The sequence below is a fragment of the Chlamydotis macqueenii genome, chromosome 4 (genome assembly GCF_036417535.1).
Source record: "Chlamydotis macqueenii isolate bChlMac1 chromosome 4, bChlMac1.mat, whole genome shotgun sequence".
Taxonomy (NCBI): Eukaryota; Metazoa; Chordata; class Aves; order Otidiformes; family Otididae; genus Chlamydotis; species Chlamydotis macqueenii.
The window spans coordinates 7,685,445-7,703,211 of record NC_141559.1 but is presented as its reverse complement, the minus strand read 5'-3'; the positions used below and the strand labels follow the sequence as shown (position 1 = coordinate 7,703,211).

The 17,767-nt window shown below is 40.3% G+C and overlaps 1 protein-coding gene across 2 annotated transcripts in view; it reads left to right on the top strand.

The window, feature by feature from the left end:
- The window catches only part of ANKRD50 (ankyrin repeat domain 50), a 43,176-nt gene that overhangs the window by 20,656 nt on the left and 4,753 nt on the right, over positions 1–17,767 (top strand). For both annotated transcript variants that reach the window (XM_086747395.1, XM_086747393.1), the window contains exons 3-4: positions 5,215–5,444; positions 13,578–17,125. In XM_086747395.1, coding sequence (XP_086603521.1) covers positions 5,215–5,444; positions 13,578–17,122 — 3,775 coding nt within the window. In that variant the 3' untranslated portion in view covers positions 17,123–17,125. The remainder of the gene's footprint in view (positions 1–5,214; positions 5,445–13,577; positions 17,126–17,767) is intronic.

Genomic DNA, 17,767 nt, shown 5'->3' with positions numbered 1-17,767 from the left:
TATTGCCAAACCTATTCATCCAAGGTATTATGAATACATTTTTTTTCAGCATATGTTTACATTCCTCAAGGAATTACTTCAATTCCAAGGAATTACAATCCTCGGGGAGTTTGCAGCTATTTTCTGTTATTCCGTGTGATCGCCTACTCCTGTTTCTTGTGACTCAGAATAGTGGCATTAACATTAACGTAAATGTAAATATCACATACGAACTGTCTCACTGGCAGTGAATGTTGCTTTCCTTTTTGAAATGCAAATAGTCTTTAGGAAAGAAGATGATCTGCAGGGATCTCGGCAGGGAGGTGCTGGTGAACTCAAGCAGGAGAATGCCAACTGCCTAATATTTCAGAACTTGCAAAACCAGAGAGACGCGTGAGCTGAGGTAGAGTGTAGGGCAACCTTACCTGACAGCAATAAACATCACTCAGAGCGTTTAGCAGCATTTCTGAAAATCTGTTTGGGAGGGTTGTAGAGCACTGGAACAGGTTGCCCAGAGAGGTGGTGGATGCCCCATCCCTGGAAACATTCAATGCCAGGTTGGATGGGGCTCTGAGCAACCTGATCTGGTTGGGGATGTCCCTGCTTCTTGCAGGGGGGTTGGACTAGATGACCTTTGAAGGTCCCTTCCAACCCAAACCATTCTATGATTCTGTGTTTCCCTTGCTTTTCTTGTGCTCCGTGTCATGTAGTGGTGTGTTCTAACTTGCAGCACTGCCAGTGAGGGATTGTTCTTTCCAATCTGACGAAATGCAACAGTAAAAAGTAAAGCCCAAACAGCGGATCCAGCCACACTGCACGTGGTCCAAACCAGAACAAGCGCACAGCGTTGTGCCATTCTCTTGGTACGTAACGTGTTTTCACGTTTCAAGTTCCGCCTTTGTGAGAGTACAGGGTGTGTGCCCACTCTCAGAATTAACCCTGAAGCTGGCTCCCTAGCTGTAGCTTCCAGACATTACTTCTCCTGAATAAAAATGTTTGGAGGCATCTAATAGTTTAAAATGAGGAGGAAAAGTTAACCCCTCAGTGATTAAGGAAGGAAGGGAGAGGAAGAGACTAATTCAATATGCAGGGATTAGGAATATGACAAATATCTGGTGAATTTGCTCAAGGAATACGGTGTAGAAGCCTTTACAAAAAAAAGCAGGAGGAGAAAGCAAAGAAGATTATGTGTGGGATAATTAGATTGTCTGCTTTTTTTCAAACTTTCTTTGAAAAGAGCAGAGTTTGTAAATGCCCGACACAGACCTCCAGGATGGTTCTTCCTGGCATCATCAGCTGTAACTCAAATACGAGTGTTAAACTGTAAATGTTTGGCGAGAAGGTGACTCAAGAGGCAGTTTGTTGAAGAATTGTCCTACTGGTGTAGAAAAAGAAATGTAAGAGCTGTGGTAGTAGTTAAACAGAATTCCAAATCAGTCATTTCTGTCGTGAAATTTGAAGTATTTTGTGTTTTGCTAAAAGTAGCAGCACTTGGACTCTAACAAAGGGCGGGGGGGGGAGTGGTGGTGTGGGTTTTTTACTCTTTTTTTTCCTCGCTGCTTCTTAGGAGATGAATTTTATACGCTCTGTGTTTGTCAGTAGTGAATGCTAGCAGCTGGATAGAGAAAAGGGAGCCCTTTTAGGGACAAGCTGCATTCCCGTTGCAACAGACGTCAAACAATTTAAATGGAGATAGAACGGAATTTCCTATACACCAGAGACAATATGAGGAACACATGCATAAGATTTCGTAGGAGTTAGAACTTCTTTTGCTCCTAGAGCCACTCGTTAATGGTTATTTGGTATGTGTGCGCCTTTTTTTTTTTAGCAAGTATGTGCATTCCACTGTGACTCTCTTCAGCCTTTGCAGACAACGCCGCTATCATTCTCCTTCGTTCTGTTGTGTCTTGGTATTTTTATGGATCCAATCTGAAAATCTCAAGGATAATCATAAGCAGAGCTTCAGCATAGTCTGTATATATTCCTTCCATATGGGGAAAATTATGTTTGCATGGGTTCAGTCAAGTCGGTAGCAATCCTGAAGAATTCTGTGGGCTGGCTCATTGTTCTGAGGACTCCTTATTTGCTAGAGAGCATGTAAAACATCTTCACTCTGCATAAATAAATCATTACATTATATTGCCATTAAAATGAATTCCATCATGTAAAATACCTGATTGTGCTGTTTTCTCTAGAAATTTTGTATTTTTCCTGACTAACTAACTTTGTGGTTTTAAATAATGATTTCTATTATAGAAATTTTCTTGATGATAACCACTTTTATATGTCTTGACTATAAAAGTTATAAAGATAGAGCTGTTCTCCTTTCAGAAGGTAAAGAAAATCACCTTCTGATCTTTTTGAAAGGTACTCAGCAATTTAAGCAATCTTTCACAACAACCTGTGCTTGAATGACCGTTTACTGAAGTACTTTAAGACATCGTTAATTCCGTGTTGATTTATGCATTTTTCCTATGCAAGGAAGAAATTGGAGGGGAGTGGAATTACTAAGTCATGTTATGGAGGTAAACATGATGTTGGAAGTCACTGTGCCTCTGTATATATATGTATATGTATATTTTTCCTAGTGGAATTTAAATTATGTTAAAATTCAGAAATACAAGTATTGTGAAGTGGAAAAACACAGAGCACAGGGAGACAGGGGTCTGTGGAATAGCTTTTGATGAAGGAACATCAATACGCTAGGACTCTTCTGCCTGGAAAGAAATGGCTCAGAGAGTCCATGGTACAAGTTAGAAGATGACAGATGGCATGGAGAAAGTAAATATGACATTGGTCATCCTCCCTTCCAGTACAGAAGCTGAAGGATATCAAATGAAACAAGGACATTATGGATTTTTAGCTATGAAAAGAAGGATTTTTTTCATGCAGTGTGTAATAAGCTGCAGAAGGCCTTGCCGGAGGATGTTGTGCATACTGGAGGCTTTAAATGGATTCATGGAAGACATGGACAAACCTGTGGAAGTATAGTTGGTTAAGGGACGTTAGAATCGTAGAATGACTGAAGGGATTGGTTGGAAGGGACCTTTGAAGGCCATCCAGTCCAACCCCCCTGCAAGGAGCAGGGACATCTCCAACCAGATCAGGTTGCTCAGGGCCCCATCCAAGCTGGCCTTGAATGAAAATGTTAAATGAAAAACCTGAATCTCTGGTTCAGAAAGTCCCTGGAAGCACTGTTTGCTGTGGTCCCTGAGAATTCTGGGAAAATCTGGTTTAGTGCTTGCCCGGTGCTTACGTTACTCCTTAGACATCTGCTTTCAACCCTGTTTGGAGGCAGGGTGAACCTTTTGATTTGCCCTACTGCAGCCAACTGCTACGTACTGCAGGGATTAAGCAAAACGATTTGGGACTCTTTCCCAGACATGATGGTTCGCTTTTCTTGGTAGTGTTCCCAGCAGGTAAATACTGACACAAGAACGTTGTTGGATGCTCCAGAGATATTTTGTAGGCATTTCGTTAGGGTAGCGCAGATTTTAAGTGAGATTTTAATTTGAGATACCGTTACCGTTTCTTCATATCTCGTAGTAACATTCATACTCGAAAAGTAATTTCTTACAGGGAACTATGTGAAGAGAAGATTGGTTTTGATAGAAAAAGAAATGTTGCAGGGAAAATGTCTTGACATAAATAGCTGAGGGGGCAAGGCAGCATTCTGGTGGGGGAAGGGGTGGAAAATGTGGTCATTTCCAACTGCCTCCTTTCATTGTGGGATTGGCACCACTTAAGAAAGTAATTTTAACCTTATGGCTACTTTAATTTCCTGTTCTGTAAATTGGTAGCTGCTTAACTTCCCAGCTTAGTGAACAGTGAGTTTAGTTGTACTTCAGGCATCCTCTGAAAGAGCAGCTAGCTGTGGAAGTACCACAGAATTCTCAGTAGAATTGTGCATCTGAAAAAAAAAAAAAAAAAAAGAAAAATGTGAGAAACAGTGTTAGGGACTTAAAAACCCATCTAATACTGAGTACTTTCAGAACACAAGTATTTTGTCCTTCCTCTTTATACCTTTGGGGAAATTTCTCCAAGTGCAGTAGATCACCTCATCTGCTCTGCTGGATTTTGCTGTCGCCGTCGCACGCGAAAGGCGCACCGCTCTTGTTTCCACTTCGCATTTTTCTCAGTCAGAAAACCAGAACGTAACAAACCTTCCACTAACCGGGCTTATGAATCACTTTTGAAGTGGGTTGCGTTCTTCCATTAACAGGCCAGACTTGCCTATATTCCAGTTTGAATGCTCGGTAGGTAATAATATATTGACCAAAGTCTTCTGAAGATAAATGTGTTCAGTAAACAAAACAAGAAATTATTACTACGGTCTTCAGTAAAACAAAAAATACTTACGCTGTGCGTGCCTTCTGGACATGTGCAATGTCCAGATGCATGGAGAGATTGGATGATGGACTGGATAGATGCATGACAGTTATGTAGTAGCTATTTAAAGCTAAAGTAAGTGCAGAGTTAGATATGTTTTTAAGGAGTACTGTTAAGGGTGGCAACCCTTAAGGGTTTGAGATTTTTAGCTGCACAGTCAGATGCGTTGGTATAGATGCTAGCGTCCTGAGGATGCAGATAATCCTTTCCCAGTAATAAAAACTTGGCAACTTCAATATAAACAGAAACTAATACATCAAAGTCACTACCAGTCTGATAGTAAATTAAGTTGCATTTGATTTGTGAAGGTACGGCAGAAATTCTGTTCTTTCTGAAACTCTTATTCATTCAGACGTAAACTGTTTGAGGTTTCATATTTCATGTGTCTTTTATTTAGACTTTTGTTTCATGACCAACTGTTGTTCACTATTAGTTTCTGATAAGCAAGAACAACAACTTTGGCAGAGACAACAATAATGATGTTCTTAAACTTCAGGCCAAGTAGCTTCTTTCTTAACGAAGCAACATTTTTCCAAGTCGTCTAATCAGCCTTGAACAACTTTACATTGTTTTAAAGTATTGTTGTAATTTATAAGTTCATTAAAAAGTAATATTGCATAAGCAAGAATTACATGACTGACTGTTCAAACGGTCTCTGTTTCTGTTAGTTCAGTCTACCTCAGTATTTTCTGTGGTAACTATTTAGAAAAAATCCTTAGGCTGTTTAAATTAAAATAACTTGGCATTTTTAAAGTGGATCATAGCTTCAACTTGAATGACTGTATGATAGTCAATGTGTTGCTAAATGTATTTAAAATACTGATTTTTGTTTCATGTTTCTTCCAGGTGCATTCTGCTCCCTCTCTTGGGAATGAAGCCCCCTCAGCAGAGCCTCTTCCTGCTCGTCGATTCGGTTGATGAGGGCTGTAACGTTTCCGAGGGTGAACAGACTTCCACCAGTTTATCTGGAACGATAGCGGAGCTTCTAGCTGGCCACTTTGAGTTCTTCCCTCCCTGGCTGCTCCTCCTGTGTTCTGCCCGCAAGCAGAGTAAAGCTGTTACAAAAATGTTTACAGGTGAGTACAGAGCACAGGGCGCGTTTGATAACTAGGTTGTAGTATTTACAAGACCCTTGGTGATGGCTGAAAGCACTAGTGGATGCTTAGTTCTTAAAAAAATGACAATCACAAAAATGGTGATTCTAAAAAACCCACATTCCATTTTACTGAGAGCTATAGAAAGGTTAAATGAGCTAAGTATTGTAGAGGTAAATTATGAGTTTGCAATACATCTGCAAAGAACGTGGCTGCTTCGAGTTTTCCTCTTGCTTTGCAAGTTTTCAAAAGCTTTGAAACAGCGGAGGTGATGCATGAGTACCTAAGTATGTTGGCTGCGTACACCCATTCCTTGCAACCTCCAAAGATTTTTTTTTTTTTCTTTCATCTCCCATTAAAATCTCTCCCCTTATTCTCAGAAAGCAAGGAATAATCTTTAAAGGTGGAACTTGAGAGGGGAACAGCGTAGAGGTGGATTCTTGGAGTATACTTTTGGCAAAGGTTGCACGGTAAAAAAATTCTTTATAGCTTCTTCAGCCAGGCTTTACTGTGTCAAGAGAACATTTCTTCACTGTAATGACATTGTTACTGGAAGTTTTCTGCAATTTAATAAAGGGCAATATTATCTAGACTGGATTCCAGGCCTATGTATAAAGCCTGTATGTATTAAGGACACAATTAGGACAAAAATGTCATTACAGAACATAGAGCCATAGGCTTGCTCGTTTCCACAGGGGTAAAAGGTCAATGGGATAATTGCATTTTGGAATGAAGCACTGTATTAATCAGTGGCAGACACGAAGATCGGTATTTGGGAGAATGTGAGAACTGAAGGAAACTTTAGGGTAGCTTCTTTGGACGTTCATATGGGAATACTTTTGTCAAAGCTTGGCTGATTAGATACATTGTCCTTGCCAGAAAAACAGACGCAACTTTCTTCAGAGCAGTTGCAGTTTTATTTCCTTTCCATTGAATCATAGAATGTTTCAGACTAATCCTAAAAAAATTGCTGTTGTCTTCTAAGTATGTTTCCAGATGGAATTCCCAACAGGAAAAATCAGCAGAACTAATGGATGTGCCTTTAAAATAAATTTAATTTGAATGAGTTAATTTCTCATTTCCGCAGAGCATGACTTGATGAATAGCATAAAGGAAGTCGGCTTGTAATATTATAATCCCATCTTCACTGTGGAAAAGGTACAGCAAAGAAAGAACGCATCCCAAAATAATTTGCTACGAATTGAGAAGAAAATTTAGGGTCTATTTGGAAGAACTGGTGTTTTATCCACTATGAAGGAGAAGTGTGACATTGCAGCCTACGTGACGGCTGCCTGCTTAACACGCTGTTGCGTGATTTTCCTGTTTGTAGCCAATATTCAAGTTTGTGAAGGGTATGGTGAGGATTCGAGGGGCACGGCTGAGGCTTCTGTTAACCTCTGATACATTGCAACTTTGTGTTGTAAAACTTGAGCTAATGTTGATTTCTGTTCTGGTTCTGGCCTGGAAAGCATAGACTGTCATTAACACTTCTGGGCAAAACTCTTCTCCTCCTCTGTGGTATTTGAATGTTTACTTTTAGCTGAGTCAATTTATAAAGCTATTTAATTGGTGGGCAGGCAGAATTTGAGATCAGCGATAAGTATTTTTGGCCCTCGTGACTGAAGGAATAGATGTGTATAACGTGCGCTGCACGCTGGGACACTGTTGTGCTGACTTTCTAATACTTCCAATTTCCCAGCAAATAAGTGTTTGCAACCGAAAGGATCATATAATCACTGTACATTTTCTTCAAATGTGTTTTTTTAGTTTGGAACCAAAAAGAAAATCAGTTTCACTGTAACTTAGTAAGATAGATGAGAATCCTTTTAGGGTTATTTTAAGAAAATGTGTACCATCTGTAGTTTTCTCTGCTAAAAACTTTAAAGGACGATACGAAATGTGCATTAACCAACATTAATTTGTTCACAATCAGTTTATCTCTGTTTTTATTTACAATTTTCATGCAGTGAAAGCTTCCTTCAGATACCTGCTGATATGAGAGCTAAACTGGTTTGTGAGAAAGCGTTATCCATGACTGGGAGCAGGATTGCTGCAGTGACCTGCTCCTGATGGTGCTCTTTTTTAGGTGTCCAGTGCAGCTGAGATTTCTGCAAGCATCTCCCTAGCCAAAAATAGCAATGACGTGGAACAGCGAGTCCGATCTTTCTCATCCGCTGTCATCTTGCCGCTGCCAGTGGTGAATACGTCATCCCTACTAAGAGTCATCCACTCTAAGAATGAGAAAAGGAAGAGGGGTGTTTATTCTGGTCCTTGTAGTTCCTTCACTTTTATTGGTGACTTATTTATGAAAGTTGAATAGTTGTGCCTGCATCTACTGCAGCTTGTGCTCCAGACCCTCTGTATTCCCAGATTCCTGTAGTAGCACAATGTGCTACAGATTTTTCCCCTTACTCAGATTGTCAGCTTTCATTAATTAAAAATTAAAAAAAAAAAAAAAAAAAGGTTTTGCCTTTTGTGGCTGCAGAGACAACCTCAAAAATGTGAACCAAATGTAAAATGATGCCTGCATGAGTCTGCGGTCGCCCTCCACAGTGAGCAAGAGGCAGCCAGTGAGTAAAAAAGGAGGGGAACAGATAGTGCGTGTCCTCCTGCCTTCTCCTGCACGTGCTCTGTCACCAACGGCTATACCATGCCTGTTTGTTTTTCTTATGGACTTTTTCCCCTAAATGTAATAATTCTGTCTTGCACCCAGAATTATCCCCGTTATCTCCCGCATTGTTTGCTGTCATTTGGCTGCCAGTATGGACAGTCAGCTACATTAAACGTAGTCTTTCTAGTCTTTCTACTTTAATGTTAAAAAAGTTTTCTTGTATTTTTAAATAACTGTGAAAGTCCTCTAACCTGAAAGTGGTGTAGAATATACAATTTCTTTTAATGCATCAGCTAATTAGCTAATAAAAATGCTTCTTCCAAAATGAGGCTAAAACTTGAAAGTATAGTAGTTGTTCTTACAAAACTAAATTCTTTTTTTAAAGATCCATCATATTAGTTTAAAAACTTCAGGCATTTGAAAATCAGGCAATTTTCTTTAGATAAGTTTGAGTGAAAAGCAGAGAATTTCTCCTTAATAGCGTAAAGGTAAATAGACAAAAGCGCCTACGTACAAATCCTCTATTCATTGGTTTCAAGAATAGGCATTTGCTTAATTTCTTCTTTTTTTGCTACACAGGTGAGTCAAATATCTGTGGCATCTGCCTTGATTATACCCCTTAATTAAGCACTGACACTCTTCATCCACAGAATTCGCTCTCATGCGAGAGGCGTGAGTGCGCCGGTGTGGTATGACCCATGCAGGTGTCACATCTTAGGGAGCTGTAGCTCCCCTGAAGTTCATGTTAAATACTGGAAAAATGCTGAAAACTACAGAAGAATGAAAAGTGGACGTGAAAGGGTTCAGTTTAGCCCGAGAGGCAGCTTAAGCTCCGTTCACCCACTTATCCATAGGCAAAAGCAGACAATCTGTCATTCATTTTTCACTCTTCCTTTTTATCTGTCGTTCAGTTTCAGACGGCTAGATATTATTAAGAGCTGATATTTATCCAACTTCTTCTGCATTAGAAATCTCAGGAGCGTAAGTCTTTTTCGTATGTCTCCTATTTGCTGGTTCCGATATGGGTAGATGTGGAGGGTTGTTTTTCTTCCTAAAATTCAAAAATAAGCAAAAATGTAAATACTTTAGAGAAATACAGTAAAAATCACAATCCAGCTTCTCTACACCCAGAAAACTCATACTGTTTGGTTCAGTTACCAAAGCTACTCAGGTAGGTGTATTGCTGAATCCCCAAATCAGTTGCCAGGTTTGGAAGGGAACCTTTTCTCATTAGCTGCATCCAGAAAATCAGTGGCATGAGACCACTTCAGGAGAGATCGCTTCCAAAAAGAAAATCTAAGTTATCCTCTAATTTTTCATTGTAGGAATTTATTTGGGTGGTTTCAGGTTACTTCAGAGTCTTTATGGGAGTTGGATTTTTACCATAAAAGATAATTTTTAGATAAACTAAACTTCTGTTCAATGACACGGACCAGTGAGAGCAGCAGATTTCGGCTTCAAGGTCTCTTAGCATCTGGGGCAGATGCAGTGAAATTTGTAATGCATAATATACCACGAATGCACTAAAAGCAAAGTGTGCTGCTTGAGTTCTCAGGTGCATTTTATTCTGCTGGATACATGATTCTTTTTGAGCAGGTGTGCATAAATGGCCAAAGAAATACTTAATTTAATATATGCTTAGATCAGTAGTGTAAATTATTAATGCCAAAACACTGCAGTGTTTTTAATCATTTAGATTCCTTTAAACTTAACAATTCAGTTAAATTAAACATATTAAAATTTATTTAAAACTTTTGTCATTTACCTATCTAAACGTATTTAAAGATGTGAAAGTAGAACAATATTTTTAAGTACTTACTGGAACCTGCTAGTTATTAGCTTATTTTTTTTTTATTTTTAAAGTTTGAAAAAGTTGACATACTGTAAAAGTATTTATATAGCCAAGTTACTTTTTTTTCTTTTATTTCTTTTTTTTTTTTTCTTTGAATGACCCTAGATCTTGCCAAGAAATACATTTGGAACTGATTTGTTTACAGAACTGCCAGGAATTTAATAAATCAGGAAAATCCATATTGGAGCTCCCAACTGGGTTGAAAGTGATGTGTTGTAAGAAAAATTTTAACAATGCAAAGAGCAGGGTCGTGGGACTGCAAGTTCTGTCTACTGCCCTGCTGTTTTGCTGAGCTTAAGTAGTTCATGGGAATGCATCTGAAACAAAATGAGCTTTCTCTTAACGTTTTGGTGCTTCTTGTCCATGAAAGTGACTTATTGTATCTGGGAGGGTTGAAAAGCAAGTTTGCAGGGTCTTTGTTAGGAAATGTAAAATGACCTCATTGAGATAGATGTTTGGGCAAAAAAACACAGCTTTGTTTTCCTCCTTCAAGCTAAACAAGAATTTGAGATTTAAAAAAAAAAAATAAATTCAGTCTTTAAGGCCTTTTTTGAATGATTTGCTTATTATAGAATGGTATAGTGCGGTGGTTAAAATTAACAACCTATTTCTGTTCCAAAGTCTGTTACAATGGCAGTTTGTTACTCCCAGCCCTTAAGGAGCCCATCATCCCTGGGACGCGTGAAGATCTGCATGAGTGTAGGGCGCTTCTTGCTGTACAGACTTGTCTTCAGATACAATACATAGGATCTCATTAACAAGGAATATTTGGAAATATTGAAAAAGAAAAGAAACAATTTTTAGCTTCCAGGAACATGCAGGACACCAAATTGCTAAAATTACTGACTTTTGGAATATTCACTGCTCTCAAGTCTTCTGAAATTTATTTGCTTGGCTGAAGTGCTTAGGCATTTGGTGTGTCTCGGGTAAGTACAGAGCAGGGCAACGTTTTAAACCCTAGTATGGATCAAAATGGCGATACAGCTTCATTTAAAGGGAGGGGGGAAAGACCAAACACACAAACCCTTCCTTTTTTACTTTTTTGGAGGGATTGACCTGTTTTTTTTAATCACATCCCAAATTATTTTGTTCACTTTCCCACCCATTTTGGGAAGCAAAATGAAAATTGGTGCTCAAAGAACACAGTGAGGTAAGCAGGTCTGTTGCTTTTGAAGCACACGTACAGGGACTGAGACGCGTAAACAGTTCTGTCGCTGCAAGTGTTCCTGTGGAGGCTGGGAGCCAAGGGAGGTGAAGTGCAGCCGTTAGCCAGTCAGCGCTGAAGCTTTGCTGAAATCCCAGGATAGCTGTCGTGTGAGTCAATCAGGGCTTTTCTCATTGCGGGGGAAATGAAGTCAACTGCTGAAAAAACACTCGAGTAATTTAAAACTAAAATAACTGACATATGCAGATATATATTGGAAGGAAGGATGCGGGCATGGGATCAATGTGAGAGTCTGGGGATGTTATGAACAGAGTCACTTACGACTAAATTGAGGAGGAGTTTGCAGAGCCCTGCACCTATTTTCATGCAGCCAAGTGACAGGTACAAATCTGTACGAGGAGAAGCAGAGAAGTTCAGAGACCTGGAAGGTGAGTGAATGTGGTGGGTTGCGTGTGCTCTGAATGGAGCAAAACAGAGCTGTTCCCTGCACAGGTGAGACAACCAAAGGGATGCTTCTGTCTAATTACAGCTCCGCGAATGCACGCACCAAGCAACGCCCTGGTTTTAATGCCTCTGTGTTCACTTCTGTATCTTCTGAAGCCTTTCCCTTGATGCGGAAGCTTGGGATCTACAGAATTGCAGGGCACCATCTGTTCTTACTCAGAAAAGTTTCTTATTTGGCTTATGAGCAAGAATTAAGGGCTTTACAAAGTTACCTACAGAATATTTCAATATTATCAAATACATAGTAAATCGATGAATTATGGCATTTTGCTGGTCAGGTTAGGACATTACTTGAAGTTGTTACAAATGATGGTGGATGAAGATGGTTCTGCGTTTCTGTTGAGAGGAAAAAAATATGCCTCTGTGGAATGGAGAAAGATCCTCCCAAAAGAAAATTATTTTCTGCCTCCTGGCCTTCTCATTCAAAAATCTTCAAGTAGACAATCTCAGTAGTCTTAGCCTGAGAAGTGACTGTGCAAGTGTCCTATGCAGTGATTTTATTTTGGGAAGAAGCATGATTTTGGTTTAGGTATTCTGTTGATTTACCCCTGTTAGTTTTGTAATGTTACCATAATTAATAAAGGAAGCAGAAATATTTTTAGTAATGCTGCCATAGTTTACCTCTTGGTTCTAATGTGTTGCGTTTGTACAATGCTTATGTAGACCAAACAATTAACAGAGTGAGCTTAATGTGACATTCAGAGCCTCTGCTGAAGATACTCAGGAACAGAAAACACAGCTCTGTTATCAGGCTGAATTTTCAGTCAGAACAAGCTCACAGGCTGAGCAGCTGGAACCACAGGATGTTTAAATACAATAAGACCATAGATCTGAAAGGAACATTCTTCAGAGTCTCACTTAAAATTATTTGTTCGTGGAGACGGGACCAAAATTGCATTGAATGCGTTGTTCTGCGGTTGCTTTTCCGTCAATATAATTTGGACGTTAGTTTGAAAAGCAAAGTTGAAGGGTTTTTTTATGACTAGCTGAGCTGACTGTAACGAAATGTTTGCACTAACTTGGCGCTACCAAAGCCAATGTTTTAAATGACAGGGACAGCAGTGCAGTCCATGCAACTGTGTCTTCATTCCACCTCCTTGAGAGCCTTCAACCACTGAGGTTGTTCTAGGGACGTCTTCACGCGTGCTGCTAAGAGGAGCATTCTTTGCTTTAGGGGGGTGGGTGTGTACATGTACGCGTGTAGGGAGGAGATGTACATGCACATGTATGAAATAATTTCCCTTTTTTCCTCTAAAGAGTAAACAGGTTGGAAAAACAATGAGGTCATATGACTACGGGCAAACCTATTTCCTTATCTAATGAGTCACCTACCAAAGAACCAGGGTGTTTTTCTAAAACTCAGCCCTTGCTTGAAAAAAGTAGGGAATTTTCAGTGCGCAGAGGTGTAAAGATATTTAAAACTATGTTTGCATGTTTCTCTCTCCTATATCATAAAAGCTTTTAAAAGACATTAAGGTGATTGCGTTGAAGTGATTTATGTACATTTCATCATGCATATTCACCAGATGTGAATAACGTCCTCTGTAATTATATTAATATAATGGTTGTCTTAATCTAAATAGCTGAATATTATTTGGAATTCCATTGGTAACCACATTGGAGAAGGGATTATTCCTTTAATACTATAATAATACTTAATAATCTTACTTTGGTTGCAGTTCTGGTGGTTTTGCTTAGGTGTTTAGTGTTGTCCAAGGCGGACACACAGTGCCTGATGCAAAGTGAGTTTTAAAATTCTCGTCGTTAGTAGCATTTATTGCTTCTTATAGTAGATGATGCTAAAAATGTGTCTATTATCAAAGTTCTCTGCTGTTCTTATTAATTTACATTCACTAAGTGTACACACAAAATATGTTATTGTGGATGTTCCCCACGCAGAAATGTCTGTCTTTTATTTATTTATTTTTTAAGTTAAGCAAAACTATATCAGAAATAATAATAACTTTCTTACTTTTTTAATAGGTTTTCGAAAAATAAGCCTGGATGATCTGCGAAAGGCTTATATTGTGAAAGATGTGCAACAATATATTCTGCATCGCTTAGATCAGGAAGAAGCACTGAGACAACATCTCACAAAAGAAACTGCAGAAATGCTGAATCAGCTTCACATCAAAAGCAGCGGTTGCTTTTTGTATCTGGAACGTGTCCTAGATGGAGTGGTGGAGAATTTTATTATGTTACGAGAGATCCGCGATATTCCGGGAACGTTAAACGGCCTGTACCTTTGGCTCTGTCAGAGACTTTTTGTGAGAAAACAATTTGCAAAGGTCCAGCCTATTCTTAATGTAATTCTTGCAGCCTGTAGGCCGTTAACCACAACGGAGTTGTATCATGCAGTGTGGACCAAAAATATGACGTTGACGATGGAAGACTTTCAACGCAAATTGGATGTCCTGTCCAAAGTCCTTATTGATGGACTGGGAAATACAAAAATCTTGTTTCACTACAGTTTTGCTGAATGGTTGCTAGATGTAAAGCACTGTACACAGAAATATTTGTGTAACGCAGCAGAGGGACACAGAATGCTGGCAATGAGTTACACTTGCCGAGCAAAGGATTTAACACCATTAGAAGCTCAAGAGTTTGCCTTGCATCTAATTAATTCAAATTTACAATTAGAAACTTCACAGCTGGCTTTGTGGATGATCTGGAATGGCACACCTGTCAAAGACTCCCTGTCAACCTTAATTCCTAAAGAACAAGAAGTATTACAGCTGCTGGTAAAAGCTGGTGCTCACGTCAGCAGTGAGGATGACCGCACGTCTTGCATTGTTCGGCAGGCCCTGGAGAGAGAAGATTCCATTCGCACCTTGTTAGATAACGGAGCATCGGTAAACCAGTGCGATTCCAATGGGAGAACGCTCTTGGCCAACGCAGCCTACAGCGGCAATCTCGATGTCGTCAACTTACTGGTTTCAAGGGGAGCGGATTTGGAGATAGAAGATGCTCATGGGCAAACAGCACTTACCTTAGCTGCTCGGCAGGGACATACCAAGGTTGTCAATTGCTTGATCGGGTGTGGGGCTAATGTTAACCACACTGATCACGATGGTTGGACGGCGTTGCGATCTGCAGCATGGGGTGGGCACACAGAGGTGGTTTCTGCGCTCCTTTATGCTGGAGTCAAAGTGGACTGTGCAGATGCTGATAGCCGAACGGCACTGAGAGCAGCAGCTTGGGGAGGACATGAGGATATCGTGCTGAATCTGCTTCAACATGGTGCTGAAGTCAATAAAGCTGATAACGAGGGCAGAACAGCTTTGATTGCAGCCGCATACATGGGGCACAAAGAGATTGTGGAGCACCTGCTGGATCATGGTGCAGAGGTAAACCATGAGGATGTGGATGGAAGGACTGCGCTGTCTGTCGCTGCGCTTTGTGTACCAGCCAGCAAGGGACATGCCTCGGTGGTTAGTCTTCTCATTGACCGCGGTGCTGAAGTTGACCATTGTGACAAAGACGGCATGACGCCACTGCTGGTAGCTGCTTATGAAGGACATGTGGATGTTGTCGATCTGCTTCTAGAAGGAGGAGCCGATGTTGATCATACAGACAACAATGGTCGTACACCACTGCTGGCAGCAGCCTCCATGGGCCACGCTTCAGTTGTAAATACTCTCTTATTTTGGGGTGCAGCTGTTGATAGCATTGATAGCGAAGGGAGAACAGTTCTGAGCATAGCCTCTGCACAGGGCAATGTCGAAGTAGTACGGACTCTGCTGGACAGGGGGCTAGATGAAAATCATAGAGATGACGCAGGCTGGACACCTTTGCATATGGCAGCTTTTGAAGGCCACAGGTTGATATGTGAAGCTCTCATAGAACAAGGTGCTAGAACAAATGAAATCGATAATGATGGCCGTATACCTTTCATATTAGCAGCACAAGAAGGTCACTATGATTGCGTGCAGATATTACTGGAAAATAAATCCAACATTGATCAGAGAGGCTATGATGGGAGAAATGCTCTCCGGGTTGCTGCTTTAGAAGGTCACAGAGATATAGTTGAACTACTGCTCAGCCATGGAGCAGATGTAAACTACAAAGATGCTGATGGCCGGCCAACACTTTATATCTTAGCATTAGAAAACCAGCTTACGATGGCTGAGTATTTTTTAGAAAATGGTGCAAACGTAGAAGCAAGTGATGCTGAAGGAAGAACAGCACTCCATGTTTCCTGCTGGCAGGGCCATTTGGAGATGGTACAGGTGCTGATAACGTACCACGCTGATGTGAATGCTGCAGATAATGAGAAGAGATCTGCTTTGCAGTCTGCTGCATGGCAAGGTCACGTGAAGGTAGTGCAGCTTCTCATTGAGCATGGAGCTCTGGTTGACCATACATGTAATCAAGGTGCTACTGGACTCTGCATTGCAGCCCAAGAAGGGCACATTGACGTTGTCCAAATACTACTGGAGCATGGTGCTGATCCAAATCATGCCGACCAGTTTGGGCGCACTGCTATGCGTGTTGCAGCTAAAAATGGACACTCTCAGATTATTAAATTACTGGAAAAATATGGTGCATCAGCTCTGAATGGTTGCACTCCATCTCCAGTCCACACAATGGAGCAAAAACCCTTACAGTCAGTCTCCTCCAAAATGCAGTCATTAACAATGAAGTCAAATAGTTCAGGGAGTACCGGTGGAGATATGCAGCCCAGTATGCGTGGCTTATCTAATGGGCCTGCTCATGCCTTCAGTTCTCCTTCAGAGTCGCCTGATTCTACGGTCGACCGTCAGAAATCATCCTTATCAAATAATTCCCTGAAAAGTTCCAAAAATTCTTCTCTTCGCACCACGTCGTCGACCGCGACTGCTCAGACGGTGCCCATTGATAGTTTCCACAGCCTGTCATTCACAGAACAAATACAGCAGCATTCCTTGCCACGCAGCAGAAGTAGGCAATCTATTGTTTCTCCTTCTTCCACAACTCATTCCCTAAGTCAAAATCATAATTCACCAAGTAGTGAATTTGAATGGAGCCAAGTCAAACCTAGCTTGAAATCAACTAAAGCTAACAAAGGGGGGAAAACGGACAACTCCAGCAAATCTGGGTCAGCTGGAAAAAAAATAAAACAAAGTAGTTCCTCCCAACCGAAAGTGTTAGAGTATGAAATGACTCAGTTTGATAAACGAGGACCCGTTGCCAAATCTGGGACAAGCGTGCCACTTAAGTCAATGCCGGCAGAGCCACAGTGCAAAATTTTGGTCCCACCAGTTCAGCAAGAAGTTGGTCGATCTCAGCAACAGTTCCTGATTCACCAACAGAGTGGAGAACAGAAGAAGAGGAATGGAATTATGACGAATCCAAATTACCATCTTCAGAGCAATCAGGTTTTTCTCGGTCGGGTTTCGGTCCCACGAACAGTGCAGGATAGAGGGCATCAGGAAGTTCTGGAAGGCTATCCTCCCGCAGAGACAGAACTCAGCCTTAAGCAAGCCTTAAAACTTCAGATTGAAGGTAGCGACCCAAGTTTCAACTACAAGAAGGAGACACCGCTATAAAAGGTAATCTGTCCCGTCAGAAAGGAAGCAAATGCATGTATTTCGTCATGTTTGTTTTTAAACATGCTAAAATTACATTTCATTGTCATTTATCATCGTAATTACTTTCTTAATGAAAACCATGAACGCTAAAATCTTAACCTGGCAAGTATTTGCTTTGCTGTCATTTAAAAGCATCAACCGTAGAAGAATTGAATCACCATTATATTTTCTACTGAATTCTGATTGCTCAAGTCGTACCCCACTGTTTTTGAGATGCCACTGAATAAAACAGCGGATTTCATGTAGCATTGATTTGGAATTTTCTTTTCAAGCCTAAGGACAGCTGGGAATTTTAATATGGGATATTTTCAGATGTAGTGATTATTTATTTATTTGCAAAAATGCTTTTCAGGAAGCTTCTGAAGCTTCTTGTAAGTTACAGGCAACCACTTCTGTGAATTTGGATTTTAAATGTGAAATACCAATAGCATAATTATCTACAAATTAAAGAGTTAAAATCCTACACTAAAGCTTTGATTTTTATATTTCTGTTACTGTGAAGCTAACGCTCCTATAAAAGAGATGGCATTCCTCAGAGCAAAATTAGAATCTATGTTATGGTACCAGTTTTCTGACTGTTCTGTAGTTCTTAATCGGTGGAGT